At 44.8% G+C, this 21,952-nt stretch overlaps 1 protein-coding gene across 5 annotated transcripts in view; it reads right to left on the bottom strand.

Moving 5' to 3' along the window:
• The window catches only part of MTOR (mechanistic target of rapamycin kinase), a 103,351-nt gene that overhangs the window by 68,959 nt on the left and 12,440 nt on the right, over positions 1-21,952 (bottom strand). For 3 of the 5 annotated variants that reach the window (XM_037881194.2, XM_043531669.1, XM_037881196.2), the window contains 16 exons: positions 21,498-21,620; positions 21,022-21,111; positions 20,836-20,928; positions 20,150-20,284; positions 19,641-19,770; positions 15,714-15,964; positions 14,858-14,899; positions 13,759-13,845; positions 12,978-13,145; positions 12,613-12,725; positions 12,024-12,186; positions 11,609-11,701; positions 10,645-10,791; positions 9,244-9,386; positions 6,485-6,647; positions 6,234-6,379 (listed from right to left, as the gene is read on the bottom strand). In XM_037881194.2, coding sequence (XP_037737122.1) covers positions 6,234-6,379; positions 6,485-6,647; positions 9,244-9,386; positions 10,645-10,791; positions 11,609-11,701; positions 12,024-12,186; positions 12,613-12,725; positions 12,978-13,145; positions 13,759-13,845; positions 14,858-14,899; positions 15,714-15,964; positions 19,641-19,770; positions 20,150-20,284; positions 20,836-20,928; positions 21,022-21,111; positions 21,498-21,620 — 2,087 coding nt within the window. The remainder of the gene's footprint in view (positions 1-6,233; positions 6,380-6,484; positions 6,648-9,243; positions 9,387-10,644; positions 10,792-11,608; positions 11,702-12,023; positions 12,187-12,612; positions 12,726-12,977; positions 13,146-13,758; positions 13,846-14,857; positions 14,900-15,713; positions 15,965-19,640; positions 19,771-20,149; positions 20,285-20,835; positions 20,929-21,021; positions 21,112-21,497; positions 21,621-21,952) is intronic. The other 2 variants (XM_027826700.3, XM_037881195.2) reach the window with 1 other exon arrangement.

Below are 21,952 nucleotides of genomic sequence, written 5' to 3'. Positions count from 1 at the left end.
TTCCTTTCATTATTGTATTGAATTACAGTGCGGGGGAGGGATAGCTCAGTGCGGGGGAGGGATAGCTCAGTGGTTTGAGCATTGGCCTGCTAAACCCAGGGTTGTGAGTTAAACCATTGAGGGGGCCATTTAGGGAACTGGGGCAAAAATTGGGGATTGGTCCTGCTTTCAGCAGGGGGTTAGACTAGATGACCTCTAGGTCCCTTCCAACCCTGATATTCTATGATTCTATGAAAGTTCAAAGGAATGCATCTGGGAGCAGAGCTCTAAGGGAAGCCAGAGAATCCTCAAGTGCCAAGGGAAATTAGAAATGTACAAAAACCCTCACTTGCTGGTGGGATGCCATACCCGGGAATTTCCAGGTGTGTTTTGTAGGGTTATTTTTTTGTAAGCACTGCCTAAAAGTTCCACATTGAAAACCAGCACATTCCATTTGCTTACCTAAGAGTGTCTTGAAAAAGATGGTTAAAAAAGGGCAGCCACACCATTGCTTGAATATGTAGAAAAAGACGGTTATAGTTAATATATCTATTTTTATTCACTTTACAAAAACAGAGCTTGAGCCTAATTTAAAATTTTCTGTCTTACGCGGAACAGGAGATAAAGGTTTCCTGGGAAATGCCTTATATATGTTGACTATTCATGCTGCGCATTGGAACAGCATTGTATACAAATATGCAGTCTGTGTAATGGATTTTTTTTATACCAAACTTTTCCATATCTGTAATAGACTCTCATTTTTAAACCTGTTTTCTTCAAGTCTTGCTCCTTAACTTGCTGTTTGATACAAACACTCTTACAGACAGAGGGATTAAGATCAGGAAAGGGGAACGCCATCAAGTTCTGAAGCATCCTAGGGGATGCAAGAGAGGTGAAGGGATGAAAGCAGATTGCAGAGAGGGCAAAAATAGCCCAGCATGATGCATAGAAGCAAATATCTGTAAGGTAAACAAAGGTGAAAGCATAAATCTAAAAGCAAGCATCTTCAGAGAGCTTAAAATTCCACCGTATAAAGACGAAAACAACTTGTTCAAGAGGCTGTGCCCTTCCTCACGCCACAGAGAGTTCTTCATTCAATCTTCACACATTGATTGAAGGGGGGGGGGGGGGGGAATATACCAGTTCAACAGGAAACATTCCTCCTAGTCCAAGCCAATGTGGAATTCTAACATACAGGACTCAAAGCTACAGATTCCTTGCTATCCTTTATCCTTGTGATGACAGTAGCATTCACAATGTGCTATATATTGCTCGCCCATATAGGAAAACAGTAAGTTCCTTTAAATGAATAATTGTTTAATAGCATATTGCAGACTTGTACCCTTCTGTCCCACTGAAAGCCCTACAACAATCCATTTCCCTCATCTCCCCACCCTTGAGTGATCTCTTGAAGGCAGATTTAACAGAGTTCAGTAAGAAACCTGCTCATGCTTGTGTCCTTGTCTCTGATTCTCCCCAGGGAATAAAAGAGCTCAGCTCCTTGTTTCAGACAATGATCCGAACACGGTTGCAAAGGCAGATGCTGCTCTGCACGAGTGCCGGAGCCTTTAAAACCAAGACTCTAGTTTTAGGACGCAGCCTCAGCACAAAAAATAGGAAGCAAGTGAATAAAATTAGTTATCGATTTCAGTGAGGCAGGCAGGGAGGGAACTAGCATTCACTGATTAACAAAGAGTTATGTATCCCCGGGGAAAGATCCTTTCACAGGAATGTCCACATCTCACATTGAAATGATTGTTTGGCTGGCTCGGAGCAGTATACTTGACAAGTTCAGTAATCTGAATCTCTCAACAGCTGAATCAAGCTCTATACAAGCTAGGAAGGAAAAATATGGAAGCTAATAGAGAGAAGGACATGCTGCTAAGTTGTGACTCAAATCCTGGCCGTTCTCTGGGAAGTAACTTACAGCAGAACACACGGCCAGGTGTACACAGCAGGTAGGGAGTCTGGAAGGCTCGCTGTCCCACTACCTCACAGTTGGGAACAGAAGGCTGGTGCAAATGGTTTTGCATTATGCTCTTATTCTACTTTGCCTTCCATTTTGCAGCAAGGCACAAAACCTTCAATTTGCAGCTCGAGCCCGGAGAGTTGCTGCATCGCTCTGCCCACCCCAATCTGCCACAACAGCATTTTCCACCTGGAGGGCAAGACCCCGAAGCTGCACCTCCAAGCCTGGTCCAACTCTGGTTATTTCTTCACCAAAAGAGCCTTGACTCCTGAAATGTTTAGGAAGTCTTCACCCTCCCACTCCCAAAGCAGCACTCAAGGCACTGGACAGAGGGTTCAAATATAATGAACACGTAGAACAGACATATTAGAAGGCCAAGCAAAGTCACATTAACAAACAAACAAGGAGTGGGGTCTGAATGCAGGAGCAGACACCGATCACGCTAACATCTCTAAGAGTGGAGAGGGATAAACTGAGTGGACATGCAAGGGGAACTCTTTGCTGCTTCAGGAATGGTTCTGAAAGGCAAAAAGAAGCTGGGGTTTTTATGTGACCTCCTCTTGGATGTGCCATGACCACCACTGCAGAGCAAGATGGCCACAATGCCTGCAAACCGGGTGTTGCAATGGCATCGACTAATTTGCATTTGAAAGAATTTGTACCAGCTTTTCACCTGTCCCTCTTTTCCCTTACACCTCTACCAGAGCCTGATAGAGATATCTCCAGATATTCACCACTATGGTACAGCTATTTCTTCCATCCTCATCACAAAGGGCCTGCCATTGGCACCTCACCAAACCCTGCTCAAGAGCCATAAATGCTCAAATAAATTGGTTAGTCTCTACAGTGCCACAAGTACTCCTTTTCTTTTTGTGAATACAGACTAACACGGCTGCTACTCTGAAACCTGAAATAAATCCCTAGGTGTTTTATAACCCCCTACAGTTACAGTGCCTTTGAGCCTGAATGCTCCCAAAGTACTTCACAAGCTAGAGTCAAACAGCGCTGCAGAAACACAGCCATCTGTGGAAGGTGGCACCAGCCAGTGGACAGCACATGGCACAGCAATTTTCTGGGAGGTGAGAACAGACAGATTTTGGCCTCCAAGTTATACCTCTTACAACCAGTGCCATGGACTTTTAATATTCCTGCAGTGCAGACAAGAGGTCTGCTTGCAAGATCTTGTTTAAGAGACTCTCCCTTTGCCCAACCCACATTAACTTATCCCCCTCACAAGGTAGATGGACCAAGTTAACCCATCCAGGATCTGAAGCTGTGATTTCAAGGAGTTTCGATTTCAAGCAAGATAGGTCGATCCCTGATCCAGCCTCTTTGGTTATAGAGCCAGGACATGTGCTACAGCAGGCATGGTGGTACACAGGGGAGAGAAGTGGTGCTTATTTGTGGAATTCCAGACATCTCCCCTCTGTATTTATCTAGGGCCCTGCAACTTCAGTTTCAATCTTAAAAAAAAAGCCAAGTTTAACCATGTCAGGACTTTCAGACAGCTCTGGAGGGTGTGCCCTGAGAGTGAACAACACTTCATCTGGCCTCTCTGTACCAGACCTCCGGAGTCAGCCTTTAGAGTCCTAATGGAGAGAGATGTGCCCATGCTATGAGAATGGAAATCACAGACAGTCAAGGCTGCCCATTGCCGGGCCTTCCTGCTACAGCAATAAAAGCTGCAGCCTCTCTGGTTTTGTCACTAGCATTTTAGACGTTTCATTTCTGACAGTTTTCAAGCTGACAATTTGTTGCCAGCTGGCAACGACCGAACTGCAGCCAGTACAAAGCTGGAACCAGAACAGAGAGGGCCAAAAGATTGCACCCCACCCCAATTCCAGCACATAAAGCAAGCCAGGTAGTTATAAATTAGACAACCGATCCTAGGCATAATGGCTAAAATCTACTGAAAAATAAGTCAATCATGAGACACTAATAGGACCTTGCGGAATAAAAGCATTTGACAATATTACCTAGAAATTATTGCTGTCTGGGCGGATATGAAATGAGAAAAATCAGGGAGGTGCTTCCTAGAGCTGCGCATTCTCAAGACAACACTTCAAAGGTAGCCTGGCCCTGCCAAGCTAACATAGTTTAGCCAGAGCTCTCATGAAATTTTACTAGCCTAGACACAAAATCTTTTCTGCCACCCTTGTGATGTGATATTTTATTTGCCCATCCAAAAAACAGAAGTTATTTGTGCTGGACAAGCAGAATTTTGAAAAGCTGAGCCAAGCCCAGCTCTGAACCTTTCCAGGCAGTGAACAGAAATGCAGCCCTGCACAGCTGAGCACACCCCCTGGGGCTGCAGCCTGAAACTGCCCTTTGCAGCCAAAGAGTCAAAAGCCTCTGTAATATTTTTGCTCAATATAATCTAATTCCCCAGTTCAAATCCAACCCAAGTCAGCTATAAACAAAAGCTCCTGGTTCCCAGTCCTCTGCTCACCATGAGAGTACGCATCTCTTTAATAGGCCATCTGTGTTGGCCTCGCATTCGGTTAACTTTACCGCAGCATTTCCTAAATGTAGGACACAAAATACCACAGGAAGGTCAAGTACTTCAGCAGAGCAAAGGTGACTGATAAATGCCCTTTTCATTGGCTGCCTCTAAAACAGCAGAACAAGTGTCATAAACAATGGCTTTTTAAAGTAATGCAGCCGTGGCAGATTCTCCCCCCAAAGAACACGTGCTCTGGAAAATTCCTCACCAACCAACAGTTTAAACAGTACCTCTGATTATTCAAGCTTAAGAGTGCAGAAGAAAAATTCAGCAGGGTATGGGTGTTACATGTTCTGTTACAATAGCAGCTTTGGGTGAGATATGAGCAAAACCAGCAAGTCTGTAGAAAACTTTGGCAAGATCTGTGGAATTTATATTGTACTTGACCTCAGGCATTTCAACAGCAGATGGTATTTTAAGATGCAAGAAGGGTCAATTACAAAGATATTTATTACCTTGTTATACTGAATTGTCTTTTGCGGCTACAACCAGGCCAAGTTATACAGAAAATGTGCTCATCCCAAACACAACACTACTGGAGTTCATGCAGTTCATTAATGGATATGGCCATTTACTTTCCTCCTAATCTGTCTTTTCAAAAACACGAGCAAAGGAATCATGTCTCAGTATAAAGAATATTCTATTAACTGTTTGCAAATATAGCAACATTATTTATGTGGAGCCTTTCTTTCAAGTGAATGGGAGGTTTGGGTAAAGCAGGTACATCTAGTCTGGAGAGAAACTTTTGCATCACGGCATTTTGATGCTTCCACCGTGATGACGCTGCCGTGGCATGTTCCCCCAGCGTGACCCTTACATCATCACAAAACAACAGGATGTCACACATGGACTCCACAAGCTAGGCTTGCAGGGCATGATCCTGTAAAACCAAAGGTGCAGCAACATTACTCCAGCCACACTGCAAAATGCAGTGCTTGGTTATTCCAGTAGGACAATCACAAATGAAACTGTTAATGTTGGCACTTAAGTAACAATAGTAAGAGCACAAAAGGTACCACCCATTGTGATGGCTGGATGAACTGGTGGGAATTCAGACTTTCCTGCGGCGTATTTCACTTTGACTGGCTGCAAACTTGCACAACAGCACTTGATTTCATGATCAAAACCCTTCAGAATCAGAAGGGTTGAAAATCCCTTGTTGTGGGGGAGACACACCATAATTCCTGCCTTTTCCTTAAACCCAGTAATTCCTGCCATCTCACTGATAAACACCAATTTAGCACAATTTGAAATACTCAGCTGCAACAACAGATACGAATAAAGGCCAAGTTCATTTCCCAAAAGCTTTCTGCTCAGCTGCTGAGCTTCAGGTTCACTGACGGTGTTTCCTTTAAGGTGCAGAAACCCTTTTCATCTAAGTTTCAGCCACTCCCTGGGGACTCACACCTAACCAGGGAACATCAGAGGACTCCGACTGATCTGCTTCTGTAACTGTGTCCTGCAAAACTTCAGCAGGTTACAGCTCATTGAGAGAGGGAAATAAGCAACTCCAGGATGCTGGCTCACACCAGAATTTTTACTGCACAGAAAGAGAAATGAACTCGACAGGTGTGAGTGTGCACAGTCTGCAAGCTACAAATGCCCCCTTGAAAGCAAACAATCTGTGAATCTACACATCGGACCCCATGGCTGACACTCTGGATCACCAAAGGGCTCTTTTTGCTGCCTGAGAGTGGAGTGGGTCTACTGTAAATGACAACAGCGGGCAGGGGAAGTTTGGTGGAAGTCAGGCACAACTAGAACTGATGAGAGTCACGCTACCTGATCAGAGACTCCAGAATAGCTGGGGTAGGGCCCTTCTGAAACTCCAGCTCTTTGTAGTGCAGGGCCTTAGCATAGGCACGGCATTTGGCAGCTCGTTCCCCCAACAGGACAATTCCATTATCATCTCTTAATGGCAACGGACCCTGGAGAGGAACAGGTCAGAATCAGAAATCAAGTGGGTGTGCAGGAGAGGAGGACAGCATGTAAGGATAACCACCCCCGCCCCACAACAAGGGGCTCTCTTTTACCTTGTCACTGTGCTCCATGAATTCTGCCAGGTTCAGCAGGGTCTGAGTCACCTCTGCAATATCCTGAGAAGTGAGGGCCAACTCAATGCTTCGGATCAGCTCATCCTGTTGGTCTTCATTCAGCTCAGACCAGCAGGAAACGAAGGCAGCATTGAAGAGATCTCTGAGGATGGAGGGAAAACAGGATTAGAAGTAGGAATTAACCATTCACTGTAAAACCAACTTCTGTTCTCCTGCTGTGGGCTGAGCTCCTGTGTTCAGCTATGCGGAAGCCAACATGACGACAAAACTGAGGTCCTGGCCACTTGTGGTCACTGAAGATGCCCTGGCTTTTTTTAAATAAGAGATTTTAACCCTGCCAAATTCCAAACACAGATAACTGCACTATGCCTCTTTCGATTCCCTTTGAAGTTTGATAGATATGGAATTCTTCACTGCCTTTCCTAAGTCATTGTGTAGTACTGCCATGCACTAAATATCTACTCCGTTCCACCCCAGATGTAATGACATTTCAGTACTACACTCAGTGATTTCCGTACTGTATATAGGCTGAGCGATCTGTCTGTAATGCACCTTCACCTCTGGCAGTTTCTTTCCATGGCCTTGGACAAGTCACCTCTTCCTCAGTCTCCCTTCACAGGAGGGAGTTAGGATGCTCATATGTGCTCTGGAGATATATTTGGAGACAATTATTATTATGAGGGGACCAGAATATTTTAAGTAATTTTACTTTTGTCTTTAGATGAGGAGTGAAAGTGAGGGTGGAGTCCTTTCTAGTCCAGCAGATTGACCCGCAGACCATGGCCCAACAAGAGGTTTTACCAACCCTTTGCACCATCCTAGGATAGAGTTCCACATAAAACTGGCTCTCCAATATGAGGCTTATCACTTGCTGCCTCAGCATTCTGCCTGCTGCTGAAACTATTTCAGAGGTTCTGTAGAGAACCAAAGTATTTCTTGGATCATTATGAAGCTTAACAGCTAGAAGAATCTTGCTGAGGTACTAGAAATCAGAAACCAGACTCACAAGAGAGCAGATGATTAAAGCACTGACAAATGCAACCTCAGCCTTCTTTCTGTAGTTGATTCTAAGTGCGGTTATGTGGGGACACACTACAAAACATATTAAACCTAAAATAAAAGACTATAATGCATAACTGGGGAGGCTCTTGCTTTCGCTGTCTTAGTACCCTTCCCGCAATTAGCTGCTTTATTCATTTTTAATGCAGAGAAAATAGGATATAAAATGAATATAAATAAGTTTATCTTGAAATTCCTGGTATTATCTATATTAAATATTACCTTACATTTACACAGTGCCTTTCAGCACAAAGGTTTCCAACCTGCTCTACGAACCACATGTAGAAAAGTCATTGCAGTTATCACTGGGGGTGGAGGACAGTAACCTGGCAGCCAGCTACTACGCAGCCTGCTGCACAACAATGAGGGGTGGGAGGTTTTTGGCCAAGCAGAGGGATTCCTGATCTTTGAAAAAGCATGACAGGATGTTTGACACAGAACCTCTGCTTTGAAGATCTAACTCAAAAGGCTCACACACAAGTTGCAGAGAACTTAGTTTACCCACCTGAGTGGGACAAGGGGCTGAATAAATGCAGCCAGGATTAAAACATGTGGTTGGCAAGGAGTCTTGTTATTCCAAACACTATGCTTAGACCCCAGAACCACAAGAGATCTTAATGGCTTAAGCACTGGCTTTGAAACACTTTATTTTCCTTCTGTGCAGAGTCCTGCAATTCATGCTGGTATGCACAGGAATGAGAAATTCTTGTGTTTATTTCTTCAGCACAAAATACCCAACAAGATTAAATTTAAAAAATAAAATCTTTTAAAGCAATATGATTATAGTGGACTGGAATAGCAGGGGTGTGTCTATCCTTTCTGCTCTGAATACTGTATCTGGGCTCCAGCCTGAACTAGTGAGGCAGGGAGAATGTCCCTTAGTATTTTTACTGGACATGTGTTGACATCACAAAGTTATCCCATAGGCTGTGCTCACTACAGAATGGAACTGGGGCATAGCAGGGGTTGCTGCAGGGAGGATTAAGTGCACGGGCAGAACTCTGTGTGCACATGGGGTGGGGGGGAAGATGGGGGCACTCTGGGAGTGGGGCTAGAATAGCAGGGAAATACGAAAGGACAGACCTGAGATGCATTTGCAGAGCTGTAAAGGACACTTGCACAACATTTGCCCACACAGCAAGCCCCAAACTTTTGCCATGCTATCAGCCTTTCCATTACATGTGTGCTACAATTCACTTCTATCACAAAAGCAAAACTAGAAACGAGTGGCTCTCTTGTGACAATAGTATCAGGTTCCTGCCCAGTGAAGTGACAATTATGTGCCACAGGGAAGAGACGAACAGGCGGCTGCTCACAAAAACCAAGTCGCCCTAGACCTACTGGTTACAATGCTATTAAATCACAGCAGTTTATTCCACCTTACCTGAGATGCAGGGCTCTACAAACTATTTTCTACTTTCCTGTTTTTCCAGCTTCACTTTTATTTTCCTTCTATTATTCTGGAAAGAGCAGCAGGCAGAATCATATTGAAAATTCTCCTCCCACTCAAGATCGCCCCTCGAGGAGCTGCCAGTCAGGAATGCCTTCCCTTGCAATAGGCAATTCTATGTAAAATTCAGCCACTTTTATGTGAGTTTCCATTTCCTTACCATTTATTTGGCTTGTGCCTGCTGCTGCAAGCACATTAAGGAGAGGCAGGAAATACAGAATGACTGTACCTGGCCATAGGGTTATAGGCCTGAGCCAAGGCCCAGCAAGAGCGCAGGGATGGCGATGAGGAATCTTTCAGTAACTCCAAGCTCAATCGCCGCAGCCATTCCAACCAGTCATCTTTGGAGACTCTTCTTGCTGCTCCCCAGGCCTGAAACACAAAGCAAGACAGCTCAGCTGCTGAGTGCGGTGCCAGGACGTGAGCCCGAAGTAGAGGATAAGAGGCTTCAGCAAGAGAGGTTTCTACTCCATAGCTCTACATCTCATCCGGTACGATCTGTTCTTCCATTCCCTGCTGGGGTTCTCCTTCCACAGGGCCATTTGCAACAATCCAGCCTCACTTCTAAGCAACCCACCCAAAGCATGTTCCCATCGCTCATGATAAATGTTTAACAAGCAAGACCTGCAGCCATTCTCTCTCCTTTGCAAAACACACCCAATGTCACATGTCAATGTGAAGCATCAGCTTTGAAATACCTACTAGCGTGTGTCTAGAATTAGAACAGCAGGGTGAGCTTAGCCCCTCATCCTGCTGGGGAGAGGGAGTGCCACAAATACGCCCTTTTGAATCTAGCCTCATGATCAATCATAAGTGTGCTACTGCCCTCCTAAGAGCAGATGGAGAACACCCAGTGCGAACACCCAGAGGCTGGCCAAAGTGCTCCAATGCCTCCTGTTGGGAAGAGGTGCCAAGGATAAGCACTACAATTAGTGGAGCGGTAGCCAGGAACTTGTCGTAAGTAAAACTCAGTTCCTTCATTGCACTTACTGCTTAAAGCAAAGGGTTACATATCAAAGTCACTATTGTCATTCTTGGCCAATACTTTCCTGCTATTTCCCTCTGAACCAGTCACTATTTATCTGTGGTCTAAATAGTCTCACATGTACAAATACCTAGACATGCATCCAGGCACAGAACTGTAAAGCACCACAGTGAACAAGACTAACTCTAACATGGAACAGAGAGCACTTTACACAGTTGCCTTTAACAATGGGCTATTCCGAAGGACAGTGAGGGTAGAAAAAACATTACAATGGCGCTGAAGTAGTTAAATCCAGAAGTAAATGGTAGACCATTCCAAGGCTCACTCCTTAGAATCAAGGAGTCTTGTGAACACTTCAGAGACAGGGAAAGAGCCCTTAGTATTACTACAAGGCCCCTTTCAATCCAGCATCTGAACTGCTCGCAAGACATCCTCTAAAACCAAGAGAGAACCGCAAAGTTGCTTATAAGCTTAGAATTCTAAAGGAAGCCCCCTGACACCAGACAAGTCTACTCTTGTGGCTGACAGCTGGCAATGGAAGAGAGCCCTGAAAATGTTCAGATGCTCCAGACATAACTCTTTGATCAAGGAACCGACAGCCCCCGACCTTCTGCAGCAAGCTACTGTGGGAAATCCATAACTTACCTTCTGCAGGTTGATGGTGCTGACGTGTAATTTCTTCATAGGTCCTGTTTCCACAGGGCCACTGGTCAGCGTCTCTCCCTGGCTGCTTCTCAGCATTCGGTGCTGATAAATCAGGGGATCCTCCTCTTCATCAGCAAGGGTGTAGCCCTGCAATCAATGGCTCAGAATGAAGGCCAGGTGTGCCACTATTAAGACCTCCTTTAATGTGCACAGCCCTTCCCTCTCCATCTCTCCCCTCCCACTTTCTGCTCAAGGCTACCAGTCTGGGTGAAAGGAAACTCAAGAAGTTCCCAACTGTTAAGCTAGATTTGGGGTAGGGGGATGATCTTTCAGAATAACATATTACATCTTTGGCATCTGTGAGCTCAGGTCATCCCAGTCCCATAAGCACTAGCTGCCAAGAAATCTTGGCTCCCAACACTCGAGGGTGGAGAAGCTAAACTCAGTCATATCACTGTGAAATAATACACCACAAACCAGTCTCTTTTCCCACTGTCTTCCAGTTGTCTCAGTGAGAGCTGCAGAAAGACATTGTGCTAGTGACAGGACAGGACATAATAATGGAATTATGTTGAGAAATATGGAGCAGTTCCTGACTTATGAACCATGGGACCTACTGTAGTAAACTGGGATTGGGCGGGAGAATCCTTCCTTGGTCCTAGGGTGGAAATGGTGAAGAAGATACATGAGAGAGAAGGAAAGACACCAACTACTATTGTAGATCCCTCCTAGACATTTCAGAGACTTTTCTACGGGGAGCCCAAGTTTTACAAGGCAGATAAGTTTTCCAGTTTCAGTCTCAAAATACCCAACGGTATTATGTCTGCTGTACAGAACATGGAAACAGTTACTCTGTATGCAACAGCGAGAAGCCTACACGTGTCTTCTGCTGCAGTAGCTTCAGTACAGAACCTACCTGAATCCAACTCTACACACATGGCTGCATTCATACAAGCCAGCTCACCTTCACAATCCTGCAGATGAGAACATCATACCGCTGGTGGTTTATTCGATGACGCACCAGGACCTTGTTCACCATTGGGATAAAAATCTGGTACTATATGGGAGAAGGAGTCAAAAGCCAGTTAGTCAGTCTCACCAAGACTAAAATATACCCACTGATTTCATCTTCAATTCATTGAGCAGCTAGAAGCAGAATCTGAAAAACACATGCTACCAAAAGCTATTGGTGGGGCAGGAAGGGGAGACACTGTAAGGGGCAAACCCACTGCAATACACAATTGTTGACTGGAAAGACTGCAAAACTGGGCATTGTCTCTCTAAAATCCAGGTTGACTACATGTTAAACACTCCCATTTTAAAGCCATGAAAGAAATTCCCTCCTCTCTGGGAGCTGTCACACTTAAAAAGGAAATTACCTTCTTCCCTAGCTGGAAGACCAGAGAGGATAATGTATCCATGGCAGTTGGCCGTAGCTCAGGGCTTAGATCTAGGGTCCGCACGATGGGGTGAATAATCCGTGAAGCATAATCAGTGAAATCCAGGGATTCTGTCAGGCGGTCCACAGTCTCCAAAGCAGCTCTGAAACCAGAGCAGAAAGAGGGGAGGACTGTTTCATTGATGAGGCAGGATAGGAGGAGAAGGCTGATTATAAAGATACAAGTGATCTATGCACGTATGTCTCAGCCATCAGCAACAATAGAAATAGACATGGCAGTTTAGTGGGCTTTTGGTGACAACAGTTGCAAGACTGCTTGAATATGGCAACGACTAAGACAATGGCAGGTGAAAGCTAGGATTTATCAGTGCACCTGAGAAACAGAGCACTAGCGCTGAGGCATTCAACTAAATAAAGTAACAAGTACTACGTGCATCTGATTATCGAAAACCTAGCCTGTAGAGGGACTAATCAGCAATCTGTGCCATGTAGGACCACAGCAGCTACTGAGGAACACAGATGAATGGAGGCAGAGTGGAGGGGAGAGGACAGAGTTGGCAGATACTTACTTGCGAGCCACCAGTGGGACGTCTGGGGCATCAAACAGCTTTACAATGGGAGGTAGTAACAAATGCAGGTAGTCATCCAAGTTAGCTCCAAACAGCTGGATTGCATTCAACAGCTGGAGGGAAAGATGATCCAATACCACCCAGCTTAATAAAGTCATGAAACAGCAATGTTTTAAAGTAACCCTATCTCCAGTCAGAAGCTGCTCTGGCACAGAGCATTCACCTGAGCACTGACTGAAGCACTTTATCCCATGCTATTACTGCAGTAGGGCTATTCCACCCCTCCTGCTTCAGTGTAGCCAGACGGGGACTATGCTCCTGGACAGGCAGTACCAACATGTCACCTCACAGGCTGGATCACTCACCTTGACAGAGACGTTGCGTCCTGGGCTACTATCATGCATGAAGACCCGTAACATGTGAGGAATGAGCTGAGGCAGATAGAGCTTGAACTCGCCCCCAAGAGCCACCACAATTTGCTCAATAAGTAGGATAATTGTGCTCTGTATAGAATTGTTCATGACCCAGAAGTCCTGGAGGAGAAAGATAAAAAAGGCTCTCTATAGCTGAGCTGCATGCAGTACGGGACCAGGAGACAGCATAAGGCTAATGCTAGATACAGTGAAACTTGCAGAGTGAATTTCTCCTCCATTAGGCAATCCCCTGATTTAAGCAACTTAATAAAAAACAAAACACCCAAGCCACCTATTTAACACTGCTTATTACACCAACTTTAGGGCAACAGGCGAATCATTGGTTACAATCACAATGCTCCAGCTTCCATCCCACGCTTCCATCCCACGCTGTTCAGCAGTAGTTGGCAAAGCCCAGGCTCAATCCTACCAAAGAAGAGGATGGCACGTACCCTCCACTGGAGTAACACCTCTGAGGCTGGATTAGAAGAAGAAACTATTATTGTAATATTAAGTGAGATTTTATTAATCAATATTTTTCTCCCATCATTAATAATTTCCCTGCCTTCCACAGCTGCAAAGGTTCGTTAATCTCCCCCAATCTCTCTTTCTAGGTGGATAGGTACATTGTGACTGTGATATTCCCTCAAGAATGACCCCACCTGCTCAATAAAGGAAAGCAGAATTAACCACCTTCCAGGATACTGGGGTTCAGGCTAAGGGTTGTACTCACTCTCATAAGGGTGACAATTTCATCCATATAGGGTCGAATATGGCTCCTCACAAAAGACACCAACATTCCTAGCTGCTGGAACAGGAACTGAAAGGAAGAGACAGATAAGTGCTCAATGCTGCTATGCAAATGCCCATGCAAATCAGGGCAAATCTGATTTCAAAGGCTAATCGCAAGCACTTTAAAAACTAAACAACATGCACAGCTATGAATGCTGGAAGTCTGGGGCCAAATTCTCTCTCTCAGCCTCAACCCAGAGTTGGTATTTTTATCCACTGCCGTGAGTATTTAAAACTTTGGATACGCATGCACCAAAGAGATTCTATGCACGCAAATTGATTAGGTGTTTAAACAACAGACTCGCAAGTCTGAACCCAGAGTCTGAAATATCACATCGCTTCATACATTCAGATCTGGAGGCTGCTTCCGAAAATGTAGCCCCAATCTCTTGCCCCTGACTACTGGCCAAACTCACCCAGATTTTAAGATACTTTGTTCTATATTCTCTCCCTCTCCCCACCAAGGCATATTGGTGGAATATTACAGGACAGATTGCAGTACTTGCCAGGTTAACAGTTCATTAGAAAGATGGCTAATTGTATCCTGGGAGTATTGTGACCTAGACCATTCTATGGTACGTTTGCTGTGTCTGGTTCATGATTCACTTTGATCAAGCAAAACAAAATCATGCGCAACTATCCGCTGTAGCGATTTTACTTTTGAGTTTGGTGTGAAATAACGTAACAATTTGGGTGAGCACCCCTGGTCCACAAATGCTTATTTAAAACCAAAACAAAAAAAACCAACAACATATGTATCATTTTCTATTACGTTTCGCAATGTAAAACTTGTGGCGTAGATTGTAATTGGTGTTCGTAGCAAATACAGGCCAACGTGCTCCAAATCACAAGTGGAGCTCAGAAGAATAGATTACGGGGTTTAATGAAAATCAGGTAAGTGGACAAGGGATAAAAACCAGCCTCTTTGGCTAGGGCAACACATACATGTTTACTGAAAAATAACCCAGAGGTCTTGTAGAGTTGCAAGAGGATGTTTACATACAGTGCAGGGAACTGCCTTGTTTGTGCTTTGTACCCACCTCAGCTCTTCTCCCCAGTACACTTTCACCATCTTCTTTTACCTGAAAATTTTTAAAGAGAGTGTGCAAAACTGCAGAGCTTTCAAGCAAGTTAGGTCAGTCATGTCTAGGCACTCGGCAACCCCAGAGCGCTAGGGTTTTTCATTCCAATCTGAGCAGTAATTCAGTCTGGTAGAGGACTGCCAGTGGTGACTGTGGTTCTGTAGCAGGAATGGGGGTAATTCTGTTGCTCCCATCCCACATGTAAAACACGGTTCCAGTGTCTCATGCAAGTTCCCCATTACATACACTCTTGAGGAAGAGGTTCTGCTACAGCCAGCCATCTTAGGTCAGATGCAGCTGAGGCCCATTCTTCTGATTCAATGTTACATTTAAGTGAAAATTGCTAGTTCAATGAGAAAGAAGTGAGGTGCTGTGGAATCACTGTCCACTCAGCTGTGAATGTCAACTGACTGCAGCAAGTCAAATTCCCTGCACAGGAGGATGAAAGCACACCGCTTTGCTAGAGGTTTAAGACGCTACATGCAACATGTAAAGACACACTGTGCAGCAGGGCATAAAACTGCAGAGGCCACTGAAAGCTGTGGGACTTGCACAGGATGGCTTAAGAAGGAAGCAGAACTGAGAGCTGGCCATTTTGGGGGGGGGGGGCGGGGGGGAATGTTTGGTAGCAGATGTTTCAATGGAGAGGGAGAATGTTCTGATCAATGCCCAGAGGAGAGAGAAAGCAAAGCTGGTAGCTCACTTTCGAAGCATGCTTGGCAGCAACACTCAGTGCAGGAGCACCCAAAGCCAGTCGCATTCTCTTTACAATGGATTCTTGTTTTGGAAGGGGGAGCAAATTCCTAGCACTCACCTCTCGGATGGCACCATCGCAGACCCGAATTACATTGAGAAACGTTGGCATGACCTGGGGCAGGAACTGCACACACTTCAGCCCGAGGGATTTGAAAATAAAGGTGATGGCTTGGACGACCATAGTGTGATGGTGGGACAAGGATTGGTCTCGGAAGATTCTCATCAGCGCTACCATGGAGACAGCAGGGTAGAACTCATCCAGAGGGAGGTTTCCCATGTTCACTAACATCTCACTGGTGCTGTAATCAGCTGGGAAAAGGTAAGGAAGAGTCACTTACATGTGTACACACAATGCACACCAACGCTGCACTTCAGACACAGCTGGCTAATGCGGGAGAAAGAGGAATTTACATTAACAACATGCTCAGAGGAGATGACCAGTCCGTGGGAACTTAAACCAAAGCCCTGAGACCCTGAAAGTTGTATTCCTAAATTTAGAGGGCAGAAAAAAACTTGGCTGCATGGATATCTCAATATTTCCACCAAAAGAATAAGAGTAGGGGAGGGGCATCTTTAAGACATTGTGCCCCAACCTGCCCACTGCACTTGCTTCTTTGCTGAGACTCTGTTTATAGAAAGAGCCCAGAAGCTTTCAGGGTAGGAACAGGTGGAAGAGGAGAGGTACGATCTCCAGAGTATTGGCCCATACAGAGCCTGGACACTTCTTCCATGCATGGGGTAATGTTGCTAAACAGTCATAGGGGAACCCAGGCAATGGTATTGCAGACGTGCTACTGAGGAAGACAAAACGGTATAGCAACACTGACTTGGCTCACTGCAGAAGAGATCCCCAGGTTTCTGTCAGGTCACCAGGATTTATGGGGTTGGGTAGAGGCACAGCTCCAAGATTAACAGTCCCCTCTCTCCAAAATTTCTTCTGTCACAAGAGGTTGAGGGAAACAGGTGAAATGATCAGAGTTTTCCTGCTCCCCTCCCATGCTCTTTGTGCAGGAGAGGGGAGTCTGCCCCCAGAAAACTAAAAGCTATCACTAACCGTTCAGCTTTAACACTCGTGGTTCTGGCCAAGCTACCGGTCATCTTTCTCAGCTGCAGTTCTTCAACACAACAACAAGAACTAAGACTAGTATCTCAACAATAACACGATCTGCCCTTTGATTGCACGTTACAACACTGCCCATCCCCTGGTGGCCACCTGGGAGGAAAATTCATGATCCCACTCTGCTTTTGTAAAAAAATGAAGGGACAACTCTGCCATTCTGGCCAACATTCCTCTCCTAGGGACACACTTACTCATGCCCAAAGGTGTGAGTGCGCCAGAGCCTAGCACATGTCACCTGAGACGTTTGCCTCCATGGCTGGATGCACTGCAGTGACTGACTGACTGACTTTGTAAATCACTTTTAAATAGCTGGAGCATGACAGACACTGTCTCTCACATCCCATTTATATAATATTCTGCAATACAAACCGCTCCTGGGAATAAGCTACATTTGATTGATTGCCTCTTCCTCTCTCTCTTTAAAGATGAAACATCCCCTTCTTTCTTTTCCCATCTAATCAAGTATTTAAAATGTGGTAAGCAGTATGCTAATTTGTAGCTATCGGGTAAAATTTTCTCAAGTGCCTCAGTCCCATTTTCAAATGTGGCATTAACATTCAGAGGGATTTAGGCTCATAAGTCATTTGGGACTTGTCTACACTTGGAAATTTACCAAGATAACTATTCTGGAATATGAGCGTATCCACACAGAGTTACTCTGCAATAAGTACTTTGGTAAATTTCCAAGTGTAGACAAACCCTAAGGGCCTTTTGAAAATTTACTCAAACTTCTGTATCACCATATATCGCTCTACTACAAAGAAACCACATTCCGTTTGCACTCTCATCCCTCTCTGTTTGTATTAGTATTTGGAAACTAATTTAAATGGTATTTTTTATTCCATACCTAGACTTCATTCACACTAGTGGAAATCCAGCAGAGCGCCACTGAATTCTTTGGATTTCACAAAAGAAAACCTTGCCAGTGGCTGAGTGGACATGTCAGTAGAACTATTTCCATCCCGGGTGTTTATTTTTTACCTGTAACTTACTGTAAAGTCAGTTATAGTGAATTTCACATCTGGAGATGCTCATAATCTGGCTACTTATTTTTGTTCTGTTCTCTTATTTTGTTTATAGTGAAATTCATGCACACATACACAAATCAGTTTCACAGCTGAACCCAGGGGGCTTTTTACTGCCTTACAAGATGCTATATTGAAAGTGCTTAGAAATCTATTTGAATTCAGGGACAGTTTATCACGCTCCATCTGGTATTATACTTTTTATTGTAACAGTTGAAAGTGCCAATAAAAATTCCTACTAAAACCAAAGTACTGTGATGCCAGTTTGATAGTTTCATTTAAGCAAACACCTGGCAAACAGCTGCCTGTCTATGTCCCCACACCATCGCCAAGCAATTCAGCATAATTGCTCTCTGTTCAGGAAATGGGTACACAACATGGGTAACTGCAGACAGGGAGTGAGGGACGTGGGCAGAACTTTGTGCTGAAGCAACCACATGAACTTCTACTTACGTTAGCACCAAAATTCAATGATAAAAGTAAGGGGGTAAAACTACTGATATCCTCAGTGGTAGGAGTTTGACATACTCCATGGACACCTACTTGGAAAGTGTTTTGGTTAGATGGTTTCAGCGTTTTACTTTGATTGCAAGCTCCGCAGGGCAGAGGGCTGTGTAATTTGTCTGTCAGACACCATGCACCCCCAGGGAGTTACAGAAATAAAGGTCTAAAGCACTGAACTGTGCAATGGACAGTAAAGCCTGTGCTCCTGAAACAAAGCTCATTCTAGTGCAAGAATACGTAATGGAACAGGTTAGAAGGTACTTTGAGAGAGAAAAACTAGGTTTAAGCTGGTAATTGTTTAAAAAGTCTTTCTGGTTGATCTTCATTCTCAGAATAAAACCACTGTAGTCTGCATTCCCATGAAAAGGGGAGAAGGGGAACAGGGAAAACTTTCAAAGGAGTCAAACAGTTCTCGGGGAGTGGTGCTGTGACCTTGTAGACAAGCAGTTCTAAGTTAACCCTGTCAACTAAATGTAACATTTTTAAGGAGACACCATCAGCTTAAACAATTCCCCACACATTTGCCTGAAATTTATGGACTATTGCTGCAAGTAGCACCCAAGATCATTACAGATAAAAAATTAGAGGAGATTTTTCTCTATTGGTCATTTTATTGCACATTTGACCACATCATGTGTATTCAGATTTCCCCTATATAGGCAGTCTCCCATTTCCGTTAGCCTTTCACACAGCAACAGGGAAGAGAAAGACATTTTATAAGACAGGAAGGTGCAATTGTAAAACCTCAAAAATTGGCAGGGAGATATGTGACAGGTGAATTTGACTTTCACCTCTAATTCTAGTCAACAGGAACCCTCTAGTATCAACAACAGTTAAAAAAAGGAACTTGGCATGGAACCCTCAAAGTATTTTCCGTTTCGTGCATACTAATGCTAATACTGTGTGCTTTCCATCCATAGATCTCTACGCATGTCACAAATGACGGTCAGTATCATTAGCTCTTTTTTAACAAATGATGAAAGAGGTATTGAGATGTGACTCACCTGAAGTCTCAAAGGCAGAGCTGGGGAAAAAACTAAGGTCTCTTGACACTCTGTCCTATGCCCTGGCTACAGATAATGCTGCCTTTTCGTAGCTTAAGTCATTTCATTTTTGAGTGAAAATCCTGGTTATGTGTAAAGCCCATGGAGTTTCTGGGAAACACTCTTGGTTAGTATCCATCTAGCCCACCTCTCAGTACTGACTGAGGAAACCACCAAGATGCTGTATTACGTCATTTTCATCTTTAGTTCCTGTGCGGGATGTAAAAACCAAGGCCCCTTTCAAACTAAACAGTGCAGGGTGCACACTCTTTCCCCAGTCTCCCTCTGCTTACAAGAATCCTGGCTGGATTTAGACTCCGACAGGCTGACAGCCGAAGCGTCTCGTGACTGGTCAATCATGCCAATATTCACTTTGTGCTTGTAAGGGTCCAAAGCCCCCAACAGTCCCAGCACACGGATAGCCTAGCAAGGGAGAAAAATCAAAAAAGAGAAGGCGTGTCAAGGCATATCACCCATGCTAAGATCAAAACATTAAATGAAGCCTGAACCCAGGGCTCTGGGTAGCTGGAGGAGGGAAGGGGAAGAAGATCGGGTGGTGGGAGAGACAGTCCCATCATATTCCAAATAGAGTGTACTGATTCTTCCCATCCACTGAAGTGAGAAACTTAACTAGCTTCCATTCACAGCCCCTTTAGAGTCCTGCCCATTATGCCAAACTATCCCTCAATCAACCCCAACAACAAATCAGTCATTCGTTCAGAAGGTTAGCATGACTGACCTCGCCCTCTCATGCAAGTATGCAGAAGAAGCTGCCACTGGGAAGTGAGCTTTGAGTTCCTACCTCTCTCCGAGTGCCCTGGTTCTGCTCGGTCTTCAAGAAATTCAGCAGCACATCCAACAAGGTTGGATATTTCCTGTACGGCTCCACCACATAACCCGTGCTGGCCACCAGTTGTCCCAGCGTCCACAGAGCCACCTGGAACAAATATAGCCCCAAATGGTTAGTTATGATCAGGCCAAGCAGCAAGTTACTAGCTGTCCTGTCACACCAGAGTCATTTTTCTTCTTTTAAAACATCTCAACTTCTGATTGCCTTCCATAGGCCTTGACACTGGAAGCCTCCACAAACAGAGTCTCTTTGTTAAGGGAAGGTGAAAAGTCAATTAACACCTGGCAACCTACAAATCTCAGGATTATACAACACACACCACACCACTTGGAGATATGACGTTTTTCTCCATCTCCTTCAGTCAGTGTTGGAAACGTCTCCGCAGCACTGAGCCTGATGCCAGTGTCTTCCACAAAAACTACTGACCTACGCTGGGTTCTCTAGCCACGGGGCAGAACACCCTGATCACGAGACAGAGTGGCACTACAATTTCCATCAAGAACGGACTCAGCGTTCCATGAGAGACTGACATTCTGAGCGAATGGTTTTTAATAGCTCTCATTGCACGCACTGACATTTTACTGTATGCTTCTGGTCACAGAGGACAGCATGGCTTAGGGCAGGTGTCATATACGCACCTGTCTTTTCGCCAGCAAGGAGGAGTCCTGGAGCATGTCCATGATTATGATGAAGAGCTCATCCACCCACTTCCTCATCTCCAGCCCACTGACCTGTAGACAGAGGAAGGAAGGGCTCTCATCTAGAACTGTTACAGGATTAGGCAGCAATGATAATGCCTCCACATAAAGCTGCAATACCCTTACCTGTGCCAGCTCCCCTATGGTAGCCAAAACATTATTAATCACCCCTGGATTTGGATCTGGGTCAGGATCTTTCAGTTTCACAATCAATGCCTGTTTGATGACATACAAAAAGTTAGACTTCTCTGAGAAACTTCTCTCCCCTACCCTGTACTGAGCAATCTCTTCCCTGACTCCTGCACTGGAAATGCCAGTAAGACAAAGCCCCTAACAGATGCTCATGGGTGCCAACGTATGTTTCAAAGATTTACAACATATTTCTATTACACCTTTTGGGTTTCTGCACATCCAATGTCTATCCAGATCAAGCAGCTGCACACACTCAGGGTTGTAGTAGGGACCACACTCCAGTCTGGTTATTATGCCATTACAGAGCAATGAAAATGGTGCAGCTCATGGTCACAGTTATTGTGTGATACACCTGTGTGCCAAAAGATCTCCTCCACCTAAAGTCAGCAGGAATTTGAAGAAGGCCCTACCTTAAGGATGGGCTCCATATACGGACGAATGAGTCGTGGGGCATTGGAAACCAAGTGACCCAACATCCTGGCGCTCTGCTCCTTTATTCTGCCAACACCACTGTGTTCCAGCTCTGTCAGGATCTGCACAAAGGGCAAACCAGATGCATTAAAGCAGAGCGAAGGCTGGAGAGCCAGCGTTTCCACATAAGGCAGCAAACAACGGAAGAGAGCAAAATAACAAGACTGATCCCATCCTCCTCCGCAACTCACAACTCAAGTGTCAAATGAGAAAGCAATCTCAGAAGCTGTATACACGGGATCAGCCAAGGGTGCCCAAATGAGGCCATGGCTAATTTGTATAAAATGGAATGGAGTGCAACCAGACCCAACCCTAATGGGGAGGGAAAGCCTGTGGGATTATACTCTTGGGCATGCGATACTGCACCTCAGTCCGAACAGAAGGCCCCTCCACT

Source organism: Chelonia mydas, chromosome 18, assembly GCF_015237465.2.
Source record: "Chelonia mydas isolate rCheMyd1 chromosome 18, rCheMyd1.pri.v2, whole genome shotgun sequence".
NCBI classification, from domain to species: Eukaryota; Metazoa; Chordata; order Testudines; family Cheloniidae; genus Chelonia; species Chelonia mydas.
The sequence above is the reverse complement of the archived record's forward strand: the minus strand, read 5'-3'. Positions and strand labels throughout refer to the sequence as shown.